The 26,980-nt window shown below is 40.2% G+C and overlaps 2 protein-coding genes across 2 annotated transcripts; one reads left to right on the top strand and one right to left on the bottom strand.

The window, feature by feature from the left end:
* Positions 1–216: 216 nt before the first annotated feature.
* On the bottom strand, positions 217–6,565 carry LOC139478755 (coiled-coil-helix-coiled-coil-helix domain-containing protein 7-like). The gene is made up of 3 exons (XM_071261368.1): positions 6,391–6,565; positions 4,923–5,021; positions 217–2,918 (listed from the first exon to the last, which is right to left on the bottom strand). Exons 1-3 carry the CDS (start codon positions 6,490–6,492, stop codon positions 2,811–2,813), a joined length of 309 nt encoding a protein of 102 aa, XP_071117469.1. The 5' UTR covers positions 6,493–6,565; the 3' UTR covers positions 217–2,810.
* Positions 6,566–6,936: 371 nt separating this feature from the next.
* LOC139479975 (histone-lysine N-methyltransferase PRDM9-like) lies at positions 6,937–25,900 on the top strand. Its single transcript, XM_071262930.1, has 7 exons — positions 6,937–7,003; positions 11,698–12,509; positions 13,679–13,811; positions 15,319–15,442; positions 15,752–15,904; positions 18,508–18,643; positions 19,532–25,900. Exons 2-7 carry the CDS (start codon positions 11,744–11,746, stop codon positions 21,469–21,471), a joined length of 3,252 nt encoding a protein of 1,083 aa, XP_071119031.1. The 5' UTR covers positions 6,937–7,003; positions 11,698–11,743; the 3' UTR covers positions 21,472–25,900.
* Positions 25,901–26,980: the final 1,080 nt, after the last annotated feature.

The following is a 26,980-nucleotide window of genomic DNA, read 5'->3' as shown; positions in this document are numbered from 1 at the left end:
TAATTTTAGTTCGTTATAACCGTAATTCGTTATAAGCATATATACAGCATAACTACAGCATATAGACGGGACTAAAAAGTTAGTTCGTTATATCCATTTGTTCGTTATAACCGTGTTCGTTATAACCGTAGTTTACTGTATAACTATTTAAGGCGGCACCACCCACCCTCACTCACTCTTGTTCTGGAGACAAACAATGAGACTTCTAAAACCAGGACAAATTTTATTTCCAATAAAATATATTACATATACCTCCAAATACATGATCTATCTTATACACAACATCAGTATCAATGGTGGTACTGCTTCATTATAAACTATACATTCATGTACAAGTCTATTACAATGAAATGTCTCTACAGACAATTAAATAATTCCATCTCTAAAGGATTCATGATCACAGAAGTGACAAGCCTGTTTTGGTAACAACTCGATGATGCAATTTTGATATTGATCATCCTTAATATTTCTTCCCATTGACGATAATTCTGATTATGGATCTTTTTAGCCAGCCCTATCACATATGGTCCTACTACGACTAGGTCTTCAGCAACCCATGCTTGCCGTAAAATGCTTGTCATTGCGACCAACAGGATCGGGTGGTCAGGCTCGCTGACTTGGTTGATGCATGTCATTGTATCCCAATTGTGTGGATTGATGCTCATGATGTCAATAACTGGCTTGTCTAGTCCAGACTCGATTATTTACAGACTGCTGACATATAGCTTGAATATTGGTGAGTGTGGCGTTAAACAAACAAACTAAACAACACCTAGATCAACATATGGTCATTATACTGCGGAGTGTAGTTGGATACCCCCAATACCATACTCAGAGGTTCAATGACATAGTAGTGCATCTTCTCCTTACTGATTGTCATCGTCAATATTTTATGGATTTCAAGGCTGTAGTTAACTTTTTTGACAGGGGGGGGCAAATATTTGTACAAGTATCACTTGTCCCCAACTTGTATTTTCATGATTCAAATAAAACTGTTTTCTATAAAAAATCCAGGAGGGCAACTCCCCGGCTGGCTACGGCACTGGATTTATGTACACTACATAACTCCATCACCTGTAAATACATACATCTGCTGAGCAGTGTAATTGTGACTCATTCCTGTTTTTAGCCAGGTAATGAAACCACAGGGGCCTGTAACGCAAAACCTAGCAGCTACAAGATATATAGTCACACCCGGTGCTAGTACTGGGTGTGACCATTACAAGTCCCTGTGAATGAAACAAGGCCATGTATAACTCACAGAAGTTGAATGAACCTCAGTCTGTATAAGAGCTCTGTGTGAACTCTTCTGATGCCTGATACTGAAACAATATTGATTTGGTGGAATAAAATAGTGACTACACTGCAAAGCAGTTGTAAGTATTCACGGTTGATGTAGCAATGCAGGGTGTACAAACCTGTGAAGTTTGGATGAAACATTGTCGGATGAACATATTTGGATTATCATTAATAACAGACCAGTTGGACCATCTAGATCATTATGATCTTTAGACAATAAACGCTCTGCCCAGGGGCCACATGCACAAAGTGACTGTAGCACAACAGCAACTCTTAATAATTTAAATCTTTGCTTAACTACAGTAGTTACAAAAGTCATCATGCTCAGACAACTGTGTGAAAATAACCCCTGAATACATTCCCAGATGCCAACCCCAGCTTGAGTGAGTGAGTGAGTTGGGTTTAACGCCGTTTTTAACAGTATTCCAGTCATATCGCAGCGTGTCAGCTTAATGTGGGAGGAAAGCCTGAAGTGATGCAGGTCTCATGAGCATGGGTATGGTGCTGACAAACCTAGAAACATAATCGGGGCGAACCGGGATTCGAACCCACAATCATAGGTTTCTGGTGTGACCAAGGGATGCCACACTGCACAGCGAAAAGCGGCGCCTTAGACGACTTGGCCACCCGTGCCCCCTGTATCTATATCAAGATAGCAGAGCGCCAACATTTATAGAGCTATATTGATTCTGCATGGATCACAGCTACGTTATAAATAACATTTTGAATTCATGGAGTTAACAAGGTGTCCCTTTATCATGAACTAATATTTACAGTCCAAGTATCATTTTACTGGAAGTTTCTTCCCTTATAACAAACTGGGAAAACTCTTGACATTATGTTTGGTTTACTTTGGAATGGAATCTTAGGTTTCTGGCGTGCCCAAGGGACGCAACTCTGCACAGCGAATAGCGGCGCCTTAGACACCCGTGCCCCCCAACCCCACTTTGAGATCATCAGTCACACTTGCATTGACTGGAAATGGTAAAGCTAAGCCTATGTGACAATACCTGTGATAATTTACTTATACCGGGCACCACAGGGGTAAAACTCTTCTTGTGACTCAATGTGACTAACTTACTGTATATGACCTGAGATAAGCCAAATTTTGAGGACCAGAAAAAAGATTCTGTAGAAAGGGGTTGGCAAATGTAACCAACCAACCCAATCTACCGGTGATTATGTTAAAACATACCCAATAATATAACGGAAAAGAATTTTGATGCAATTATCAGAAAATATGCTGCCATTTCAACATGTTGTCCATTGTCTAACATTCTTTCTGCCATGACAGATGACATCAATAGCTAGTTAAAATCTCTGGCAATGATTATTGCCAATATTTGTAACAAATTCCACTTTATTGTATTGGTGGAATTTGGTGCAAAATATAATAATGATTCCACCAAAATGGTACTGTTTGACATTTCTGATACATTCTGTCCTGTTGACTAATATCATGCACACGTCTCAACACACACTGACGGGAGTGGGCCTAGCCTGGACTGATGTCACCACCCAAGGATGTGGCTGTATTCTGCTCGGACCTTCTCCCGATCTTCAACTGCGGGCAGTACCGGCAGGATGCCTTTCCTCTTTCTGTCCGTCATGATGCGGCTCTGAAAATATATTAAGGATCAGGCACGATAAAGACTCTTTTTAACCCACTAGAAATTTCAAATTTCATGTAATATATTTTCTAAAGTCTTCTTAGTGAGTTGGGTCACAGGAATTCGAAGATGAACCTAAATATAAAATAATTCTTTATGATCCATGCATCCTTCAAGGCTAAAGGGTTTTATATGCACAGCTTTGAATTTGCTTTCGTATGGCGCCTCACTGATTTAGTGATAACATGATGTGTGAACTTAATCACTATTAATGTGGGAGGGAGGGTCATAGGCATTTGCCACTTTAGTGTTTGTTTGTTTCAAGCCACACTCAGCAATATTCCAGCTATATGATGGTGGTCTGTAAATAATCAAATCTGGACCAGACAATCCAGTGATTAACATCATGAGCATGGATCCACGCAATTGGGATACGACATGCATCAACCAAGTCAGCGAGCCTGACCACCCGATCCCAGTAGTCGCCTCTTACGACAAGCATAGTCGCCTTTCACGGCAAGCATGGGTTGCTGAAGACCTATTCTAACCCGGATCTTCATGGGTGCCACTTAAGAGAAACCCACTGGTATATGCCTGACAGACCAGAACAGATCAGAACTGAAGTAAATCTGGGAATCAAACCAACGACCTGTGACCTGTGACAGCTGCCCCCAATTGACGCGTCTTATAGACCCGTGAAGATTCCGATGTAGAATAGGTCTTTTAGCAACCCATGCTTGCTGTAAAAGGTGACTATGCTTGTCGTAAAAGGCGACTAACAGGATCCGGTGGTCAGGCTCGCTGATGTGGTTGATGCATGTCAACGATCCCAATTGCATGGATCGATGCTCATGAAATTAATCACTGGATTGTCTGGTCCAGACTCGATTATTTACAGACCGCCATCATATTGCTGGAATATTGCTGAGTGCGGCGTTAAACAACAAACCAACCAAAGTGTCTTTTAATACGTTTTTGCCATAAGTCGGACAAAAATGTTATTCTGGTACTCCTTATGCTCATTATGGAACAAACACAAACTTCATTAGAGTGTATGGACATTATTCGGTTTTTGAGCAAGGAATACCCTGTAAAACACTAAGTCGTGTGAACATTCATCCATGCAATTCTCCGATTACACACACAATGCACTCATGGACTTTGTTTTGAAAGAATCTAATGAAACTCTTTAAAGCTTAGACTAATGCTAAGTTTCTGAAAATATATCATTTAGATAGAAACAAGCAACTACACTTAAATTGAAATGGAGCTCCAGAGATATGGAAAAATAAAGAAAATCTAGACTTGCTTCATTTTGAGATATGATTACAGTCAGGGCTGGGCAAGGGAGACTAATATGGTTCAGGCTCTGTGACACACTCATTGAGGCTGTATTCACTTTGAGACAATAAGATGACAAAAGTAAGATTGTAATACAGTACATGGTTATATACCCACAAGAAGGATTGATACAATTGTTGGCAAGAAGTCTTAGTATTGTATTGAAGGCTTATTTTAAAAGATCACATTTAGCTATGGAAACTGTCTCCCTTTTTTTCTGCTCTCACTGCAGTAATGATAACCAGATAACATATTACCAAGCTATCAAAATATTAAATTTGTCTGAAAGAGGAAAAAATAACCCTTCATGGAATCAACTTCTTTATTGTTTGCAACAATGTTGACATCATGATCAAACACTGGTCAGACTACTTTGGGTGAGTAGACAAGTGCCTCCACGACCTGGCTCAGTGATACTTTCTCCTATCCTGAAGTATTGTGACGTACATATTCTGAAGTATTGTGATGTACAAGTATTAATAATATTTTGGTAAATGATGAATCGTTGCAGTCCAACTGATTTGGTTCATGATGCTTAATTCAACGACAACTGCATAAACATGATAAATAACAAAGTCCATGAAGACATAACCAACAAGTGAAATACACTGACAGTCAATCAAGTCTTATCGGTGGCAACAGAATTTCAGAAGAATTTTAAATCAGACATACCCAAAACTCTCGGCAGTTCCGGTAATTCTGGAAACACATAGAGCACTTCTCCCTGTCGTAACCATTGTCATCCAAACACTTGTACGACATTTGTTGCTCCTGTTGAATGAAAACAGATTTCCATGATTAGAGATATGATATATGTATTCTTGGTAAAAAAAATAGAAACAGTATTGGTGTAATGGTTCATTACCAGGATTTAAGCATGACAACACCGACCTGTTTTATGCCGCTGAGCAGTATTCCAGTATATCTGTATATCATACCTTAGGATACTTGAATTATATATACTCTCATAAAAAATATGGGGAAAATGCAATTTACCGGACTAAATGTTCTGGAATTCAATTCTGCCTGCGCAGAGGATCGAACTTGCATTGCCAGCTTGAAGCTAAGGTAGGCTAATTAACCATCCCTTTACTATAGGACCATGGGAGCTATCACAAGTAATTAGTCCTCGTTTACTTTGTGTATCCGTACCAGATTGTTTTTTGTCATGGTAGCAACTTTTCTCTGCAAACTCAAAACGATAAGAATTCAACAGATTTTCCTCAAATTACATTAGAGTCTTTCTTCAATGAGATGAGACAGCTATCCATAACCTAACTCACATAGACGTGTTAATTTGGCTGGCAATGGGTTCCCAAACAAAAGGAATGTGAAGGGGTGTTTGATCCGAAAGAGGTACCTAAACCTGAGGATATAAATGTGGTTACTTAATCTGAAAGGGGGTCCAATGGCTAAGGATACAGTTAAAGGTAACCTACCCCAGAGCTCCAGATAAGCTGCATATCTGCGTAAAATACGCATCAGAAATGCAGAAATACGCAGTAAAATAAAATCCAAGCGTTCAAATAAGCAATGAACATTACAGATATGCTACAAAAATAAAACTTGTGCGTATCATCAAAATATTGTGAAGTAACCCTGCGTATTCAATTAGCAAATCAGCAACTTATTCTGTCAACCTTACCAAACTCCACGATGACAGTTACATCATGATCATTTGCCATCACACTTTCTTGTGGAAGTATCGTGGTATTTGTTTTAGTCCTATAAAGCTCTCGAACCCACACGACACGAGTTTGCAGGGACTAGATGAATAGTGTTTTTAAATATTTAACTTAAATACCCACATGTTTAAAAACAAGTGGGTAACAGAAATTTGAAAACCCCGATAGAATTACTGATACCCAATGTTTTCAAAATGCATGGGTAAAATACCCACAACACACCAAAAGCTTATCTGGAGCGCTGCTACCCAAACCCTAACACAAATAGCCCCAGCGATAGAAGTGGCACGTGTGATCATTTAAGAGACAGTCAAAGACGAGACCAATTAAGGCTAAAGACTGCGTCCGGTAAAAAGGAATTTTGCTCAAAATATATTTTGTTTGTTTGCAGCTATGAATTTCTTTGATGTCAGTGACCAGTGACGGTGTCACCAAGCTGTCACTGTCAGACTTACCGTCATGCATGGGTTCTTGTCGCTTGATGCCTGTCTTGTAGATCTATTAATTTTGTTTTGTCTCTCCTCTTCGTTAATGGCGCGTCCATTAGTGGAAGCCATTTTCGAAATACGTTGCAAATATCTGGTAAATTTCGATGCATACAAATCAACACAGGTTTTCCATGCGCGCTGACATCTTGTTTTTTACAAGAAAGTATTAGGGAAAACTAATGTTAGTTATATTACCTTCCAAAAGTAGGGCAAATAACTTTGAGGTAATATGAAGTCTTATGTCATTAATGTAACTTTCGTATTACTGGTGTGTGATCACTTTCTTGAAGAGTAGTTAAATCATAAGAAAAGTTGTTAACATCTTAAACCACGTACTGATACAAAAAGTTTGTACAAAATAAGTTGTTCGACAAATACATGGCTGGTGGCCGGCATACAAACTCTACGACAACGCATATTACACATTTCACACCGCAACTATAATATGACACCGAACTAAGCGTTCTGCGACGTCGGTGTTTGGAGCCTAGTCCGAGGGGTTTTCCCGACCCACAATACTTTGTTAGTAATGGCGTCGCCAGACAAGGTTGGAAATTGTGCAGACCATGAAATAGAGGAGGTTTGTGCTTAGATATAACTCATTTACACAGTTTGAATAACGGATTTTGTAAAGATATCGATTTCAGAACCTAAATATCCCTCTTTCTATATACATGTTGATTTGGAAAGCACACTTTTGTAATGTTACGTTTTGCATAGAACCTTGCGAGGGCCTCCAGATAACTGTTTCCTAAGGAGTAAGGTCACAGTAATGAATTGCCATGTACACTGTGACCTTATTATTTAGAGCGAACTGTCATAATTCGGCATTGTGTTTACAGTATGATTTTGAGAAAAGCATGGGGATTTAACACAATGAGTAGGGATGCACAATGGAGTTGTTTAGCGTTCGCTATTTTCATAAATATATTTTAATTGAAATCTTAGTAATTTAAAAATAACTTTATACATGTATAATGTAGATCTACAGTAGATCCAGATTAATGATATTGAAACTATTAGTTTAAAAAAAATTAAATTGTCACAAACTGTTATGTTGCAACATACTAATGGAGGAAAGGTAATCCTCAGATAAAAACCCAACACTTTGACACATGATAATAAACAAATGTATTTTCATTTCATATTTAGGCTAGTAAAGTTCCTCTGACGAGAGCTTGTCAAATGTCCTCACTTCGTCTTGATTATTTTTTTATATTAATTCTGGAGCCAGTATGTGCAAATGTTTCCAAGTTATCTATACACCTAGATTCTATGTATATGTAGAGTTTAGAGTGAGCTATTCGTGTTCTAAAGGTCTTTTTGCGTCAAGAATAGAGTTATTTCCCATCTCATGCTTATGACTAGCGTGATAAAACAAAAAAACCAAAAATGCAAATGAAAAATGACTTGCCTTACTTTTCCATTTTCAGGGAAACAATTGGTAAGGCCATACCAATTAAATTACTTGTTTGACATTCTTTTTTCACAAAGGAGGGGAAAGAAGCCACACGTCTTGTTAAGAAGGGTGAAACAATACTATGACATGCTGATGCACATGACATGTTACCTTTGATATGATACACAATGCATACAGACCTGTATCAAGAAACAAGGCGATACAAAGTCCCTAGTTTTCACTTACTTAAAGGGGGCACTGATCTAAAGCAATTCCCTGGGACTGGTTGTTGCCTTTGTTATTGTTTTTTCCCTGTGGGGGGCACGGGTGGCCCAGTCATCTAAGGCGCCGCGATTCGCTGTGCAGAGCTGCGTCCCTTGGGCATGCTAGAAACCTATGATTGTGGGTTCAAATCCCGGTTCGCCCCAATTATGTTTCTAGGTTTGTCAGCACCATACCCGTGCTCGTGGGTTTCACCGAAGTGGTAAACGTCTGAGTCCTGCATCACTTCGGGCTTTCCTCCCACATTAAGCTGACACGCTGTGATATAAATGGAATACTATTAAAAGCTACGTTAAACCCAACTCACTCACTCACTCACTTTTTCCCTGTGAGTACCCGGATGATATAGCAGATCTAGACTAGTTTGCGACTTCTGCTGCGCCATTCGTCACCTTTATTGACAGTATGGTGTATGGTCATATTTTTGGAAATAATAAGGAAATGTAGGTATCTTTGTGGGTAGCATCAGAAATGGTGACAAAGGTCACTTGCTTGGTAATTGTGCGATGTTCGTTTACACTATTTTGACTTGCAACATTAAGTAAATATTTCACCTAAGCATTGCATATTTTATCTTGTTTATATTTTTACAGTCAAAATGTGCGAAAGTTTCACTTAGGATATTTGTTAAATACCTAGATATTCAGTTATTTTACAAATTGACTGAAAAATATGTCCATTTGATTATTATGATAACGAATTCCAAACATTTTTATGTTTAACATAATAAACAAGTGACAGAAAATGTTAGGATTGAAATACATTTGTATATTGTTTGGCTTCTAGTCCTAGCAGAATTAATCTATTGTTATGTTTTTCAGCCCTTTGGGCCATCTTAATCATTTTTAGTTAAACTGTTAAATAAATGGACGTAGAGGATCAAGAATGATTCTGTTCAGTGCTACAGCAAATGAATGAAAACAAAATGCAAATATCACAATTACAACCTACCAAAGTTATATATGTATAATTTTAGGCAGCTTCCTTGTTCGAGGAATGTATCCATGAATATCCACATAATGGAACAATATCCTACACGTCTGCAGGTGTACAATGAAACTTATTCGATGTCACGTGTCTCTCTAACAATCAAATATTATAAAATATATATATGTATCATTTCGGGATATTATAACCTGTGTTCGTTTCTCAAATGATCACTTGGTTTTTTTCAGTTCTTTCACATAGGTGTCGAGTCTCAAAGGTCAGCTGAGAAAGCCCACGTGACAACTGTTTTCATAATGTCCACGGTTCTTAAAAATATCCATTGAGTTAGATAACAATGAGCAGTCATTCAACGTATTATCGGTTTACCCTTTGAACAAAGTATGTTGTTTTTACAGTATGCACTTCACGACATGATATGAGTGTATTCCCTTTGCTTTAGTATAGTACACATGTAAACACTTACTTTTGACATATCCACTGTGCAAGATAACAGTGATTAATCAATCAACATATTTTCTGTTGATCCTTTGATTGCGACGAATGATCCGTTGATTTACAAAAAAAGTGAATCAGCTGATGATTCATCCCTTGCTGGGCTGCCACGTGCATATTACATAACACACATTTCTCCTCTCTTCAAACCTGGATTTAGATTGAATAACTATCCCAGACACAAGAAATGCCAAAATGGGAGCCTTTGTAAGGTAATCTGAGTGGTACTACCACTAATTACACCTGTAATAAATTCATTAACTGAGCATCAAGTGAATGATGACAAATACACAAGTGTAGGGTAATACCAGAAAACATGAATGACAACAAGGGAGTAGTAATTGTATTATCAATGCAATAGGAAATCCGAAAATGCTTTCACTGCAGGGATACTTTTTTTTATTATCAGACTGTAGCCATCAGGGGTATTTCCAAATAACGAGGGGCGGTCGGGTAGCCTAGTTTCTGGTGTCCCCCGCCGTGATACTGCTGGACTATTGCTAAAAGCGGCGTAAAACCATACTCACTCACTCACTCCAAATAACGACATCTGATGAGGTTCCACTGTTCTTTTTGTCTGTTTGTTTGGGCTGTAGAAATGAAAAAACATGCACCCTTTGTCGAAATCTTCATAAATCGTGGGTAACCAATTAGTGTTAAAAAATGTGTAAAATTAATAGTGCCGCCAAGTTTATTTAGCTGTCCTTGCAGACGGTAGCCCAGTCACTTGTCACAGTCAGTCACGGTCAGTGTCAGACAGCTGAGAAGAAGCCAGAGATTAGTGCCCTTTAAGAAAAGAATAAGGCTTTCTTGCTATATGAGCTGTGTATAAGTTTGCCAGTCGTCCACTTTCAATGCTAAACATGCTCTGTTATTTTATTGGTTCATGTTCACTCAGCAGCCAATCACAAGCCTAAGAGGGTGCTTCAACCTCGCTGGTTGCACACAAGCTGAACATTGCAGAGGGTTCAGCTTCCCGAAGCAAGGGAGTTAACTGACTATAAATATCCAGTTTCCACCCTTGCCAAACTAGGCTGGTATTATGGAGTTATGTTTTGCCTGGACTAACAAGTCTATGCATAGTCCACTCAAAATCGTGAAGCGAAATCAACATCTGGTTTGTAAACTGCTGTGCAGATTTCGGTCGACTGCAGGATTTGCAAAGCATGTGTACCGTCAACTTAGCGTCAACAAATATTTTCCAAATCTTTTCATGATTTTAATCAAGGTGCTGACATGGTTTCATGAACTTCACGAAGTGAGGCCTGTTTTATTACAATATAAATCTTGATTATCGATCGGACCGTCTTGACTGGGCACCACCATTTTGTCTGAAACAAATGCAAGTGATATGAGAGGTGGAATCTGATAGGTCAGTAGGATATACAAGGGACATAACTACAGCCTAATTTGGCAAGGGTGGAAACTGGACTTTTATAGTCGGTTTACTCCTTTACCTCGGGAAGATACAGAGGGTGGGGATAAATGTTAGCTTGAAAAGTTGGCCGCATTCTACAAATCAGCTGTTAGGATCAGATGAGTTCAACTGTTATATTTCGTTGGTTGAGCATATGTTGAGTGAGCAGGAGAGAACAAACACAGTCAAAATGTCTACGTATTGTAAATGAACATCTGGAGATAAAATGGTTACAAGAACCAAATGGTAGAAATGAATATTTTGTGTGACCGATTTTGTATATGGCTATTAAAAAAAGACTGTTAAAACAAGACATTAAAATGATCTAATGATCATGATACATGTATTTTGTATGTGCTGGCCTCATCTCTCCAACACATTTAAGAAGCAAATTGGCAGATGATTGTTGATGTTATCATGTTTGTCAAGGCTCTCTTATATGTCATTCTGATGACTGACTGTGACTGGCATACCTACACATATGTGAATGTGGTGTCTTTTGATTTTAACTTTTGGCAGGTAGGTATGTTAAAATGTGTGAAAAAATTGTCTTAATGTAGTCGCGTTATGAATATGCCCGCCTTGTTTTTATTATAGCATTATTCTGATTGATACCTTTCACAAGCACCTTAATAGTTTGCCCTATTAATGTTATTTTTAAGATAAAAAGATGCATATTATTTTGATTATGAACATTTTAAAGTGGAGTTTGATTTCAGTGTTTTTACTCTTACAGGACGTCTCAGCCATGTTATGATGAGGATTGATTTTAATTGAAAACCATGGCGGAACAGATTCTCCAAGCTGTCCCGGATGTTAACAATGTTGGATCTTTAGCAGAAGTTGATGGTGTTGTGACCGACTTCCCTGCTGTTGAAGTCGAGGTACATGACAAGACCATCCATGAGATTGGGGGTCTGCAGACACTGACAGCAGTGATGACCGAAGTTGAAAACAGCGGGATGGAGGCAGATAGGGTGCTCGCGAATAATATGGTCAAGGACGTAACTCAAGGTCATTCTCACAGAGACTTGGAAGGGCAGGATGGGGTGGATCCTAAAATGCAGATTCTAATTTCCAATGAAGGCAGAGAAAATACTGCTGTGTATTTGGTAGATTACAATTACTCAGACAAAGATCTGAAGGATCAGATTGTTTCTGGACTGTCTGATTCCAGAATGATGGTGGGATCAAAGGATGTTTCGTTAAAATCTGAAGAAGAGAAATCTGACCAGCTCTCCTCTCAGGAACATGAGCCCTCGCAATTAGGGTCGTCTGTTGAATGTGGGTTGTCTGTTGAATGTGGGTCACCTGTTGAATGTGAATCATCTGCTGAGTGTTCGGCCAAGGCAGCATGTGTGCACCATGAGGACAGTAGACAGAAGGCCAACCATCGTGTGTCAGTGTCAGGGCCAGGAGCGGTGGAATCTCACAACACAAGATCTCAGCAGGAACTCCTGCAGCATGTGGAACTAAGGGGAAAGGATGTAGCTGTTACTCGCTCTGGAAGAAAAGCTGCTTATAGGTCTCCTCAGTGGAATCTTTTATGTGAGAAATATGCCGTATTTTATGAGTTATATGATTGAATACCAATATGACCATTCTTCTGAGAAACTTTGGGATAAACATAAATGCTTCATGTCATTCAGGGGCTTGACTGTCCCAGTACTCTTAGGCACCTTATCTTTCTGGTGTTGCACCCCTTAGTCATAGCACGGGTGGCCCAGTCGTCTTAGGCGCTGCGATTCGCAGTGCAGTGTGGCATCCCTTGTGCACGCCAGAAACCTATGATTGTGGGTTCAAATCCCGGTTTGCCTCGATTATGTTTCTAGGTTTGTCAGCACCATACCTGTGCTCGTGGGTTTCATCAAAGTGGTAAACGTCTGAGACCTGCATCACTTCGGGCTTTCCTCCCACATTTAGCTGACACTCCGCGATATAACTGGAATACTGTTAAAAGCGGCGTGAAACCCAACTCACTCACTCACTCTTTGGTTTCCCAATTATTTTTCTTAATAATGTTCCAGGTATAGCCCAGTTCATCAAAGTGGTAAATATCTATGACCTATGTCACTTAAGTTTCTTATCACATGCAATGTTATATATGAATTACTGTTAAGCTGTGTTGAGAACCCAACTGGCTCCATGTAACTAAAGCATATTAGTTATTATTACCCCCCACCCCCAATCCCCCCCCCCCCCCCCCACACACACACACACACTTGCTTTATTTTACACTATAGTGTAATTACCATCAGCCCTTTCATCATCCCTTGTGTTCAGGTTGATGTCGGGGCAGTGGGGTAGCCTAGTAGTTAAAGCATTCGCTTGTCATGCCGAAGACCCAGGCTCAATTCCCCACATGGGTACAATGTGTGAAGTCCATTTCTGGTGTCCCCCACCATAATATTGCTGAAATATTGCTAAAAGTGGCGAAAAACATACTCACTCATTAAGGTTGATGTCAATATTTGAATAGTTAAGGACTTTGAACATGTGGAAAATTTGATTAGGAACAAGCTGAATGACTATCTGATTAGCGATCTTACATTAATACTACTCAAAAGAAGTTAAAGAACACCTGATTCTTTCATATTACTATAGTTAATCTGTCAAACTAGCTGTAGTAATGTAAAAGAATTGGGTATTCTTTACCTTCTTTCCTACGTTGCTTGGTAAAGGAGTCTGTTTATGATTGTTGTGATGTTGTGTTGCAGGGTGCCAGGACTGTGGCAAGAGCAACGTCGGTCATTGTCGTAAACATGGGTCCCTGATCACGGTCCCCGACTCGCACGTCCCTACTTACGCTCGACTTACGCTGCCACCTGTGCTGGTTATTAAAGTTGGTAGGTAAAGCTGTTCCTTCGGTCAGATGTCTGTAGGTGAAGCTACTACAGGAAGAAGTTGTGATACGAAATGTTTGATGGTTGTGTAAATGTGATCCAACAAGTAAAAATACGATGGCCTTATAAACATGAAGTCTTTGACAGGCATTTAGAAGTTTGGAGAATAAAAGAAGTTACTATCCATAAAAAAAGTGTCATGTATTCATACTTAAAAACATGATAGCAAAAAAGATTTGAAGCCACCATGGCCACATCAATTCTCAATTTCATTTTCTAAACCGTCACTTCTAGTTGTTCTAGACAATATGTTATGAAGCTGGTACACTTGCACAAGGCAATCATAGGACGGCAATAATCATATCTCCCATACACTAACATAGACTTACGATAGTCATAGTGCTATGATCGTTTTTGTGAAAGTGGGCCCTGATGTGTTTCCAGTTAGAAATAATTAACATTGTGTTACAAGTTCCATTTGATATGACATGATTCTATGGCTTATGATGCTACGTGACCAGTTACATACACAGTCAACCCGTGAAGATCCAGGGTAGAATAGGTCTCAGCAACCCATGCTTGCCGCAAAAGGCAACTATGCTTGTTGAAGAGGCAACTGTTGGTCAGGATTGCTGACTTGGTTGATGCATGTCGTCGTATCCCATTTGCATGGATCAATGCTCATGATCTCAATCACTGGATTGTCTGATCCAGACTCGATTATTTACAGACTGCCATCATATAGCTAGAATATTGATGAGTGCGGCGGTAAACAACAAACAAACAAACTACATACGCAGCCCTGTGAAAAAAACATTATCAGGAGTTGCATATGCCAAATAGATGTTATGGTCCCATGAGGACATGAAACCGTGAATACAAAATATCACCGATCCATTGCACACGAGGGGGCAGAGCACCAAGTCGTGTCATTGTTCGCTGATATTTTGTATACACTGTCGCGTGTCAATCATGTAACTGTTTTATCCAATGGCTGACGAACATACCCCTCAGTTAGAAGGGCACACCCACAGAACATCTTTCTGGCATGGAATCCAGTTCATAATTTCAAAATGTCTGACATGGAAGGGCCATAACTTTTTAATCAGCCCCCGAATGTTGGTACCTCTTTGTGTCAACATTGTTCTACTTTGTAATTCTACTATAGATGTAATTAATAATGTTGCTTTTTCTCCTTAATTCGTTTGATGTTGTTACAATGTATTGTGGAGGGTGACCCAATTATCGTCCAACTCAACCTTCTTTTGGTGAGTAACCAATCAGCGATGTCCTAAAAGTGTGGTGATATGTCAGATGCAACATATGTAATATCTGAGATATCAGGACCTGTTTACATGTATGGCATTTATCACCATGTAAATATCAAAGGAAATTATGCCAGCTGTTGGATAATAACTAGTAATAAGAAAGAATTGTATGTTGTTTCACTTCTTTTGAGTAGTATATAATGTCCCATGTTTTTCTGGCACATGTGTTTTGTGATCTTCAGGTAGTAAAGGGGAAGGTGTGTATGCCAAGAAATACATCAAGGCACGCACTCAGTTTGGTCCACTCAAGGCCCCATTTTGTACAGAAACCACCAAGATGGACAAGGGACGCTCAGACTTTTACCTGAAGGTATGTTGTCGTGAAAATGGCCACTCAAAGCTTCCTGTTGTGTAGATACTGTGTGATATTCCAACATGTCATGTCAGCATGGTCAAGGGGGATAACTCTGATTTAATATTGTTCAAATGGACAACTTAATGGAAAGTAATGAACTGTGTTAAAATAGGTCTGTTGCTTGTCATAAGAGGCAACCAAATTGAATTCTGTTGTCTGTGACTTGGCTGATTGTGTGTCATCGTACCACAGTGATGTAGTCACTGGTTTGCCTGTCCAACACTCAACTTTTAACAGGACGCTTTGATTGTGTGTATATTGCAGGGATATGACAATGATGACGAGATGAGGCAGTACGACCTGAGCAGTGAGGCGGAATGTAACTGGATGATGTTTGTGCAGCCGGCCCAGACTTACACTGACCAGAACATGGCGGCCTACGTGTACGACCGCAGGGTCTACTACACAACTATCAAGGTGACAATAACACTGTTGGTGCCTTTTTCTGAAGTGAAAATGTTGATGGATTCTGTAGGCATTTGGGATAAGATAAGTCTCCAGTACGCCATGTTTCACATAAGGCTTAAAAAAAAAAAAGAATTAGTTCTCAGGGTATGATTTTTGAAAATATAGTGTGGGTGTGTGGTGGCTTTTTGCTTGTTCAAACTAGTATGTACCCAAATAAACAGTTGTGTACCAGCAACTTGGGAAAGAGCCTCCCTACATAAACCAGCATACAAACTCCTATTGCAGCTATGACCATAACACGAGATGCGCAGTGAAGCAGAGTGCATGTAATGGGAAGTAACGCTATATTGGACTGCATCATTTTTAAGTATTAGGATTTTTATATATTTTTAAAAATGGAAATTAAAACTAAATGTACAGCAGACATTATGATGCTGCGTGCAGTGCCTGAGAACCAGGACTATTAATGTTTGTTAGGAAGGTGTAGTGTAGCTGATGTCTGGAAGGTGTAGTTTGGCTAGTGTTAGGAAGGTGAAGTTTGGCTAGTGTTAGGAAGGTGAAGTATGGCTAGTGTTAGGAAGGTGTAGTTTGGCTAGTGTTAGGAAGGTGAAGTTTGGCTAGTGTTAGGAAGGTGAAGTATGGCTAGTGTTAGGAAGGTGAAGTATGGCTAGTGTTAGGAAGGTGTAGTTTGGCTAGTGTTAGGAAGGTGAAGTTTGGCTAGTGTTAGGAAGGTGAAGTATGGCTAGTGTTAGGAAGGTGTAGTATGGCTAGTGTTAGGAAGGTGTAGTTTGGCTAGTGTTAGGAAGGTGTAGTTTGGCTAGTGTTAGGAAGGTGTAGTTTGGCTGATGTTAGGAAGGTGTAGTATGGCTGATGTTTTGAAGGTGTAGTTTGGCTAGTGTTAGGAAGGTGTAGTATGGCTAGGGTTAGGAAGGTGTAGTTTGGCTAGTGTTAGGAAGGTGTAGTATGGCTGATGTTTTGAAGGTGTAGTATGGCTAGGGTTAGGAAGGTGTAGTTTGGCTAGTGTTAGGAAGGTGTAGTATGGCTAGTGTTAGGAAGGTGTAGTTTGGCTGATGTTTTGAAGGTGTAGTATGGCTAGTGTTAGGAAGGTGTAGTTTGGCTAGTGTTAGGAAGGTGAAGTTTGGCTAGTGTTAGGAAGGTGAAGTATGGCTAGTGTTAGGAAGGTGAAGTATGGCTAGTGTTAGGAAGGTGTAGTTTGGCTAGTGTTAGGAAGGTGAAGTTTGGCTAGTGTTAGGAAGGTGAAGTATGGCTAGTGTTAGGAAGGTGTAGTATGGCTAGTGTTAGGAAGGTGTAGTATGGCTGACGTTTTGAAGGTGTAGTTTGGCTAGTGTTAGGAAGGTGTAGTTTGGCTGATGTTAGGAAGGTGTAGTATGGCTGATGTTTTGAAGGTGTAGTTTGGCTAGTGTTAGGAAGGTGTAGTATGGCTAGGGTTAGGAAGGTGTAGTTTGGCTAGTGTTAGGAAGGTGAAGTATGGCTAGTGTTAGGAAGGTGTAGTATGGCTGATGTTTTGAAGGTGTAGTTTGGCTAGTGTTAGGAAGGTGTAGTATGGCTGATGTTTTAAAGGTGTAGTTTGGCTAGTGTTAGGAAGGTGTAGTATGGCTAGTGTTTGGTAGGTGTAGTATGGCTAGTGTTAGGAAGGTGTAGTATGGCTAGTGTTAGGTAGGTGTAGTTTGGCTAGTGTTAGGAAGGTGTAGTATGGCTAGTGTTAGGGAGGTGTAGTATGGCTAGGGTTAGGAAGGTGTAGTATGGCTAGTGTTAGGTAGGTGTAGTATGGCTAGTGTTAGGAAGGTGTAGTATGGCTGATGTTTTAAAGGTGTAGTTTGGCTAGTGTTAAGAAGGTGTAGTATGGCTAGTGTTTTGAAGGTGTAGTTTGGCTAGTGTTAGGAAGGTGTAGTATGGCTAGTGTAAGGTAGGTGTAGTATGGCTAGTGTTAGGTAGGTGTAGTATGGCTAGTGTTAGGAAGGTGTAGTATGGCTGATGTTTTGATGGTGTAGTTTGGCTAGTGTTAGGAAGGTGTAGTATGGCTGATGTTTTGAAGGTGTAGTTTGGCTAGTGTTAGGGAGGTGTAGTATGGCTAGTGTTAGGAAGGTGTAGTATGGCTAGTGTTAGGAAGGTGTAGTATGGCTGATGTTTTGAAGGTGTAGTTTGGCTAGTGTTAGGAAGGTGTAGTTTGGCTGATGTTTTGAAGGTGTAGTATGGCTAGTGTTAGGAAGGTGTAGTTTGGCTAGTGTTAGGAAGGTGTAGTTTGGCTAGTGTTAGGAAGGTGTAGTATGGCTGATGTTTTGATGGTGTAGTTTGGCTAGTGTTAGGAAGGTGTAGTTTGGCTAGTGTTAGGAAGGTGTAGTTTGGCTGATGTTTTGAAGGTGTAGTTTGGCTAGTGTTAGGAAGGTGTAGTATGGCTGATGTTTTGAAGGTGAAGTTTGGCTAGTGTTAGGAAGGTGTAGTATGGCTGATGTTTTGAAGGTGTAGTTTGGCTAGTGTTAGGAAGGTGTAGTATGGCTGATGTTTTGAAGGTGTAGTTTGGCTAGTGTTAGGAAGGTGTAGTTTGGCTGATGTTCTTAAGGCGTTTGTTATAAAGGCGTGTTGTTTTGCAGCCTATTGAGTATGGGAAGGAGTTGAAGGTGTGGTATGCTGCAGACTACGCCGTGAAGACAGGTATGTCTCTCTTCACCGATGTCAAGCAGGAGACGGGCCCAGACAAACAGAAGCAGGGGAAGACACATAAAGGAGGTCAGTATTTGCTGGAATCAGCAAATGACCGGGTCAATGATTGATACTTCTTCAAGTCTTAACTTAGACTAATGACATAGTGCTAAGAATGCTTATATGTGATAAGCCTCTATCAGTCTCATTAACCCATATCTTTGCTCTGATGTGATACCACTCTGCCTGTAGAAGAAGTATTGTGTTCTGTGTGCGTTTCTTTGAAGATATAAATTCATGAATCAGTGGGAAAGATATAAATTGTTTTAAAAAGCTGTAATCGGATTGGCCCAAGAACCTATGCAACCTTTAGATTAGACCTATTATAGAAGGTTTGTCAGATCTTCATGCCAAGAGGTAGTAGTAATAGATTTTATTTTAGTGGGATGGGGCTTTTTCGTTTTCTTGAAAAATGCAGGTGTGGTTGATAAGTGTTTTCTTTGACCTGTTGAGTTCATATAATCATTCTTTATTGTTTGTTTGTTTTGTTTGTTTCTTGTTTAACGCCGCACTCAGCAATATTCCAGCTATATGATGGCAGTCTGTAAAATAATTGAGTCTGGACCAGACAATCCAGTGATTGACATCATGAACATCGATCCACGAAATTGGGATCGATGACATGTATCAACCAAGTCAGCGAGCCTGACCACCCGATCCTGTTAGTTGCCTTTTACGACAAGCATAGTCGCCTTTTACGGCAAGTATGGGTCGCTGAAGACCTATTCTACCTCGGAATCTTCACGAGTCAATCAGTAACCAAGCAGTCAGTTTGTTTCCATCTTTGTTAGTACACAAACACCAACTGAGGTCATATCAGTGTTGCATCTGTCTTGTCTATATTTTCACTGCTGTTTAAATTAGTATTATATGTCAACCTATGTATACACAGTCTAACATTATGACTTGCTTCAGATGATAACACAAGCACACCGCCGGATTTGGAGGTGGACATAGCAGACAACACTGATGATGAGTTCCAGATTGTGGAAAATGAAGGCGGCAACGGTTCCTCGGACAGCTACAGTGGAACGTACTGCATCTCGTGTGACACTCAGTTCAAGACCAAAACCCAGCTGTTCAGCCACTCCTGTACCCCCAGGAAGATGTCTAGCAAGAGGAAGCGAGGCTCTGGCTCCACCAGGCGAAAAGGCAGTCCCAGGAAGCTGGCCCTAGATGATGATGAGGATGAGGATGATGATGAAGATGAGGAATATGAAGAAGAGGTCAAGGCCAAGAAGAGCAAGAAGAAGCCAGGACGGAAGTTACAAGATAAAACAAAAGCTAAATACAAGCGGAAACGGAAGGAGAGTAGTGAAAAGAAGAAATACGCAAGAACACCCAAGTTTTCTTGTTCGTATTGCCCGGAACAGTTTGCGGCAGAAGACTTTTATCGGGCACATGAAGCTTCTCACACTGGGAAGAGTGCTTACACTTGTGATGAGCCTGATTGTGGGAAGGGCTTTGTGACCAAATTCACTCATTGGAGACATATGCTGTCCCATCGTAAACCCATGAACAGAGAGTGTCCGTATTGTGATAAGGCATTCAACAGAATGGACCATCTGAAAACCCACCTCAAGACTCATGATCAGCATCGTTTTTCGTATCTATGTGACAAATGTGGAAAGTCTTACTTACATAAAAACACCTATGACTATCACATGGCTTTGCATGAAGCCAAAGAAGGCATGTCTCTTGTGTGTATGATATGTACTGCGAAGTACGAAACCAAAGACGATCTTATTAAACATACCCTCACCCACAATAGGTACAAGTCCCTTGTTGATACACCCAAGAAACATGCGTGTCCAATGTGTAATAGAATGTTTGGGACGAATAAGGATGTAAAAAGACACATGGTTGTGCACACTAAAGAAAAGTGTTTTCTTTGTGAATTATGTCCCCAGACTTTTGGGAGAAAGGATCATCTACACAGGCATTATAAGACAAATCATTGTAAAGAAGCTAAGAAGGAGAAGGCAGTTGAAGGAGAACAAGTGTTCAGTTGTCAGCACTGTCCAGAGATGTTTCAGAAGAAGAAGCTGCTGACGAACCATGTCAAGTATACTCACGAACAGGACCTGAGACAACAGCTTCCCGAGGGAGATGAACATCCTCTGGCACAAGCGGCTGGTGACATCACGGAGGCAGCTGTGACATCGTCTTCCTACAACCTGTACACCCTCTCCACACCACAACTCAACACTAACAACCCTGTAGCCGTGGTTCCCAACCAGGCAGCTAAAGCATTGGAGCGCTACATTAACACCAACGTGACCACCTCCAGCACTGTGATAACACCACAGACCGTGATGGAGGTTTCTGCGCCTGTGACCTTCATCAACGGCCAGGCCAACATGCCGGTCACTGTGATGCCTCAAGGAAGGGAGTGCCCTGATCACCTTCAGCAGGTGAAGGATCGACCAGTGTTCCAGCAAGAACAGATGGCCCCTCAGCGACAGACTCGACCAATGCCATGGTCATTCACTGTCATAGAGGAGAGAGATGACCACAGCTATTCCACAGCACCAGCTCCTGCCTGGACTCCTAAAGTGCCGAACTTTCGTCAAGGGGGAACATCGGTTGCTGAAGTAGAGACTGCACGGTTGCTCCAGTCGGCTCAGACGTCTCATGGCTCCTTCTCAGCACCGTGCAATAATGCCACCACAATGGCTGTAGCCTGGGACACAATGACGGAGTATTTTGCTGTCCAGCCGTGCAATAACATCACAGAGGTTGTGACGTCCAACAGTATCGTACAGCAGACACAAGCCCAGCAGATCACCCAGAACATGGCTCATGTTCCCAGAAGTCATCTCCAGCAAAGTCACTCACACCATCAAGCTCAATAAAACTACCTTTGGTTAATCTTAAAGGTTAAAGGTGCTAAAACTATTTGGCTGAAGACATACTGTTAGATATTTTTTTCAAAATATTTAGAAATAGTTTACTTTGTAATTTGTCTGCAGATAATTATAGATTTCAGATCTGAGCTGAAGACGATGCTGCTTATACAATTTGGGTCAAGGTCACCATGTAATCAGATTCCCAAATATTTTGAATATTCAGGAATATTCAGTGGTTGTACAATCAGTCTTAGTGAGGTATTCCTGTGTTGCTCAGTTTGGTAATTAGTTGTCAAGTAGATGCAATGCACCAAGTAATGTCTGGCAGCATTGAGACGCTTCACACAAAAAGTGTCATCTATTACTGGCTGAAATGGGTCCAAGTTTATTAACCAAGTTGTTTACACAGACAATACTGAATAATGGTCATAGGATTTGTTGCCTTAACTGTTGAGGTTGGTAGCCACCGCCACTTTCCCTATTGTCAGTGTTGATCATATTTTTAAGGAATTGATTGAACGACATTTATGCAAAATTATAGGGAAATTATAGATAGATATACAGATTAGAAATTAAAAGTCAGAGAAATCACTGGATTCTGTTTATTCCTGAGAATAATGAGCTCATTCAGGGCTCATGGATTCCACTTCCGGAACCAACAGATTCCAGTGATTTCTTCAATCATCATATAGATTTATGAAGTTGTGAGTGTTTTACACCGTTCATACTTTGGTTTTGCAGTTTCCACTCAGAGTTTAGTACAGAAAGAGGCAATAGCTCTATAAGCATGACAAGCAGAGACAGAATATTTAATAGTAACTTTATTACGGTATGTACATTTTTATCCTGGCAGGGTTGCCAATGTATGACATTTTACAAAGTGGTCGGTTAAGTAGGTTTTTCCATGAACCATGTTACAATTTGTAGCATTGTAGTTGTACATTGTACCTTGGAACTGATAAACAGATTTTAACAGACTAATGAAGTGGGCATTATGGTCACAGGAATGAGATATAGTTGTTGTTTCACTTCTCTATTCATTGTCTTATCACAGAAAAGTGATTGTTTCCAAATGTCAGTGCTTTATCAGTGTGGCCAGTATCACTAGTGTAGTCTGTTACCAAAATGTCAACCACTACTTAATACACAAGACCATATTACAATTTTATATAGTGGGAGACAAGTCGTTAGGCTGTTTTCCAATAGTTTCAGTCACTGTTAACAGGCTATATTTAACAGAAAGAGGATGTATGGCTTTCCTTGTCAATTAACATGTTTATGCCAGGGAGTGACCTGATTAAACTGTCATTTTTTTCAGGTCATACAGCATGTACACATATACTCCTCCAAAGGGGTTAAGGACCCCCGTTTCATATTACTATACTTAACATGGAATGGCATGGTATTGATGGTATTAACTATAGCATGTATAGTAATGTCAAAGAATCTTCTTTTGAGTAGTATGTTTGGTCATAGGATGGGAAAAAAATAAAATGTCATATAACGAAATAAGGGTGAAATCAAAACACCTATTAACAAGTTTTGATAACAGTTGGCATTATTTTGAATGCGTGAATATTTATGGTTACGTTATAAAGTTAAATTATTGGACATTATCATCTTAATACGTTGTTTAAGATGGATACATTACACAACCCATGCTTGTCCTGAGATCGGGTGGTTAGGTTCAGTGACCTGATTGATAGTGTGGATTCCGGGTCAGTACAAGCCCCCAGCAACCCATGTTTGTTGTAAGTTCGGGTGGTTAGGCTCAGTGACCTGATTGATAGTGTGGATTCCGGGTCAGTACAAGCCCCCAGCAACCCATGTTTGTTGTAAGATCAGGTGGTTAGGCTCAGTGACCTGATTGATAGTGTGGATTCCGGGTCAGTACAAGCCCCCAGCAACCCATGTTTGTTGTAAGAACGGGTGGTTAGCCTCAGTGACCTGATTGATAGTGTGGATTCCGGGTCAGTACAAGCCCCCAGCAACCCATGTTTGTCGTAAGATCAGGTGATTAGGCTCAGTGACCTGATTGATAGTGGGGATTCCGGGTCAGTACAGGCCCCAGCAACCCATGTTTGTCGTAAGATCGGGTGGTTAGGCTCAGTGACCTGATTGATAGTGTGGATTCCGGGTCAGTACAGGCCCCAGCAACCCATGTTTGTTGTAAGATCGGGTGGTTAGGTTCAGTGACCTGATTGATAGTGTGGATTCCGGGTCAGTACAGGCCCCAGCAACCCATGTTTGTTGTAAGATCGGGTGGTTAGGCTCAGTGACCTGATTGATAGTGTGGATTCCAGGTCAGTACAGGCCCCAGCAACCCATGTATGTTGTAAGATCGGGTGGTTAGGTTCAGTGACCTGATTGATAGTGTGGATTCCGGGTCAGTACAAGCCCCAGCAACCCATGTTTGTTGTAAGATCGGGTGGTTAGGCTCAGTGACCTGATTGATAGTGTGGATTCCGGGTCAGTACAGGCCCCAGCAACCCATGTTTGTTGTAAGATCGGGTGGTTAGGTTCAGTGACCTGATTGATAGTGTGGATTCCGGGTCAGTACAGGCCCCAGCAACCCATGTTTGTTGTAAGATCGGGTGGTTAGGCTCAGTGACCTGATTGATAGTGTGGATTCCGGGTCAGTACAGGCCCCAGCAACCCATGTTTGTTGTAAGATCGGGTGGTTAGGCTCAGTGACCTGATTGATAGTGTGGATTCCGGGTCAGTACAGGCCCCAGCAACCCATGTTTGTCGTAAGATCGGGTGATTAGGCTCAGTGACCTGATTGATAGTGTGGATTCCGGGTCAGTACAAGCCCCAGCAACCCATGTTTGTTGTAAGATCGGGTGGTAAGTCTTGGTGACCTGATTGATAGTGTGTCATTGTACCCCAAGGCGTGGATCATTGCTAAAAATATTGACTCCTGGACTGTCTGGTCCATTGTCTGGCGATTATTTACAGGCTGACAAATAGATGGAGTGCTGCATTATCAAAGAAATGCATGGTATATAATCAGTGTTATTGTTAACTTGTTGAGATAGCGAGAGGGTGTCACAACATGGCTCTATTACAGGTACCTGTTAAAGGGGGACATGGCTCTGCCAATTTGGCACGCCCAAGTCACTCAAACACCACTGTGATTGTTAACATAAAATATATGATGTACATTCTAGCAGCAGCTAAGTATCCTAATTACACAAGACATTGTCTACGTTTCACACAGGGCATTACTTACAAGGTCTTGACCTGGAATAGATGCAGACCAGGGCCTGCAGCTTAGCCTCTCACCCTACTTACCCTACGTCAGGTGCATGTTGGGAATAGATGTTGGCTTTACAGGGGTGCTATTTACACCAAGCAACTCCACATGACGATGTTAATAAACCACATTTCTTTTCAGAGTGATACATTTACATTTTTTTTAGATATCTTGTGTTAAGATATGTTTTCTGTGAGCTATGTTATGGCTGATTTAAAAAAATATATGTTGCCATGGTTACAAAAATTTGAAATTAAAAAAGCTGTGTCCTTTCTGTGTATGAAAGAGCTGTTGGAAGAGTTGTAATCTGTATCTGCAACCAAGAGATGTTAAACATTGTGCTTGTTGTTATCTTGCATTAAGGAGATAAAACTAGGACTACTCAGTATAATGTATTTTTTAGTGGGGTATCCATATTCAACTGCCGCATGGTATCTCAGTGGGCTAGCAGTATAAAACCAGCATCAGTCCTGACTAGTTCACGCAGCTCCACACAAACACATTCCCCCTTCCCCCCTACACACACCCTGCAATAATCTTGAACTTGACCTGCCGACCCGTAGAATAGGTCTTCAGCAACCCATTCTTGCCGTAAAAGGCGACTGCTTGTTGTGAGAAACAACTAACAGGATCTTGTGAGGTTCGCTGACTTGGATGATGCATGCCATCATATCACAATTGCGCGGATTGATGCTCATGATGTCAATCACTGGTTTGTCTGGTCCAGACTCAATTATTTACAGACGCTGTCATGCTGTCATGTAGTTGGAATATAACTGAGTGAGGGAGGCATTAAACGACAAACAAACTTGACCTGCCAGCTGATTTTACCTCAAATTACCTGAAAAATATCTGATATTAGTTTTTCAAGGATGTGTTAGAATGAAGTAAACTTTTCCATAAACCATGCAGGGAGTGAAAGTGATAAAATTGAAGTAAAGCATTTAAACCAAATAATGTTTGTTGGTGTCAACAGTTTTACCCTAATATTCCAAATAATTACTTGTTAGTGTATATGTTTGTTTTAAATTCTGATGTATTTATTCTGTGAGCAATATGAATCGGTACTTTATTATGTTGAACATTCGGCATACTCATATTGTCAGCATGCATAGTTGTCAGACATTAAACATGTTAGTTTTGTTGTCTTATACGAACCTCTTCCATCAATGCATTTATTATGACTGTCTCTTGTTTTTATGAATACAATATTTGTTATTGACATTAAACTAAAAGTTATCTTCATGAAGATGCCTTTGCCTTTATTGTGGGGGCAGTGGGGTAGCCAAGTTGTTCAAGTGTTGGCTTGTCCGGCTTAATGTTCTGGTTCTATTCATGGGTAGGGCTGCAACGATACAGGAAGGTCACGATACGATACGCATCTCGATATTCTGGTCACGATACGATACGTATCTCGATACGCAATGATAAAAAAAACAAGACTTAAAGCATGTAAAGATTGAACCTTTCATGATTTTGGAACAGTCAAAATTATTTTATAATAACAAGACTACTGAAGTTGTTCAACTTTCCTACAAAACAATTCAAAGTCCAAACACCAGAAAATAATTAATGTACTCCACCAGTGATACAACTTCAAAGAATTTTGATGCAATGGTCGAAGAAATTGTATCTGAAATTATTGTTTTGTCAGGAATAATTTATTCCAATATCGTGTTACCTTAGTTGCAGCTTTTACTATATAATTATATATTTATAATTATAAGCACAACAAGTGTAGCATTTTGGTACTGGTGATTGCTGTTGCAGGATATTTTTACGTATGGAACAATTTGACCAGTCACCCTAGGGACTTCCCGTGCTACATGTATTTCGATTGCGATAACGTTATGTTGACATATATTAGCCAAATTGCCACAAATATGACTTTTAACGAGTCAAAGTATGGCATATACAATATATGTATCCATTCTCGGGTAACTAAAGTTCGTTTCAATGCGTCAAAAGCTGTAATCTGACCGTGGTTGCTGTATCTCTTCACACACGATTTCACATAACTTAATGAAAACAATATTAAATGAAATTTTGAATAAAATCAATAAAATATATTACAAACACAAGTCCAGATATACAATGAACACGTTTTAATAACAAGATAGTATAATAATGGTATTGAATTGCGTACTTCAGTTCGGATTTGCTGACTGGTATTTCCATTGTTATGTGCTTGCGGTGATCAGCTGATAATGTTTTATGAGATGGGGAAAAACATCTGTCGGTGTAAAACCTGAGCTTATT

This window comes from Haliotis cracherodii, unplaced genomic scaffold (assembly GCF_022045235.1).
Source record: "Haliotis cracherodii isolate W230 unplaced genomic scaffold, xgHalCrac1.p SCAF_4, whole genome shotgun sequence".
Classification (NCBI taxonomy): Eukaryota; Metazoa; Mollusca; class Gastropoda; order Lepetellida; family Haliotidae; genus Haliotis; species Haliotis cracherodii.
This window is presented reverse-complemented; position numbering and strand designations above follow the sequence as displayed.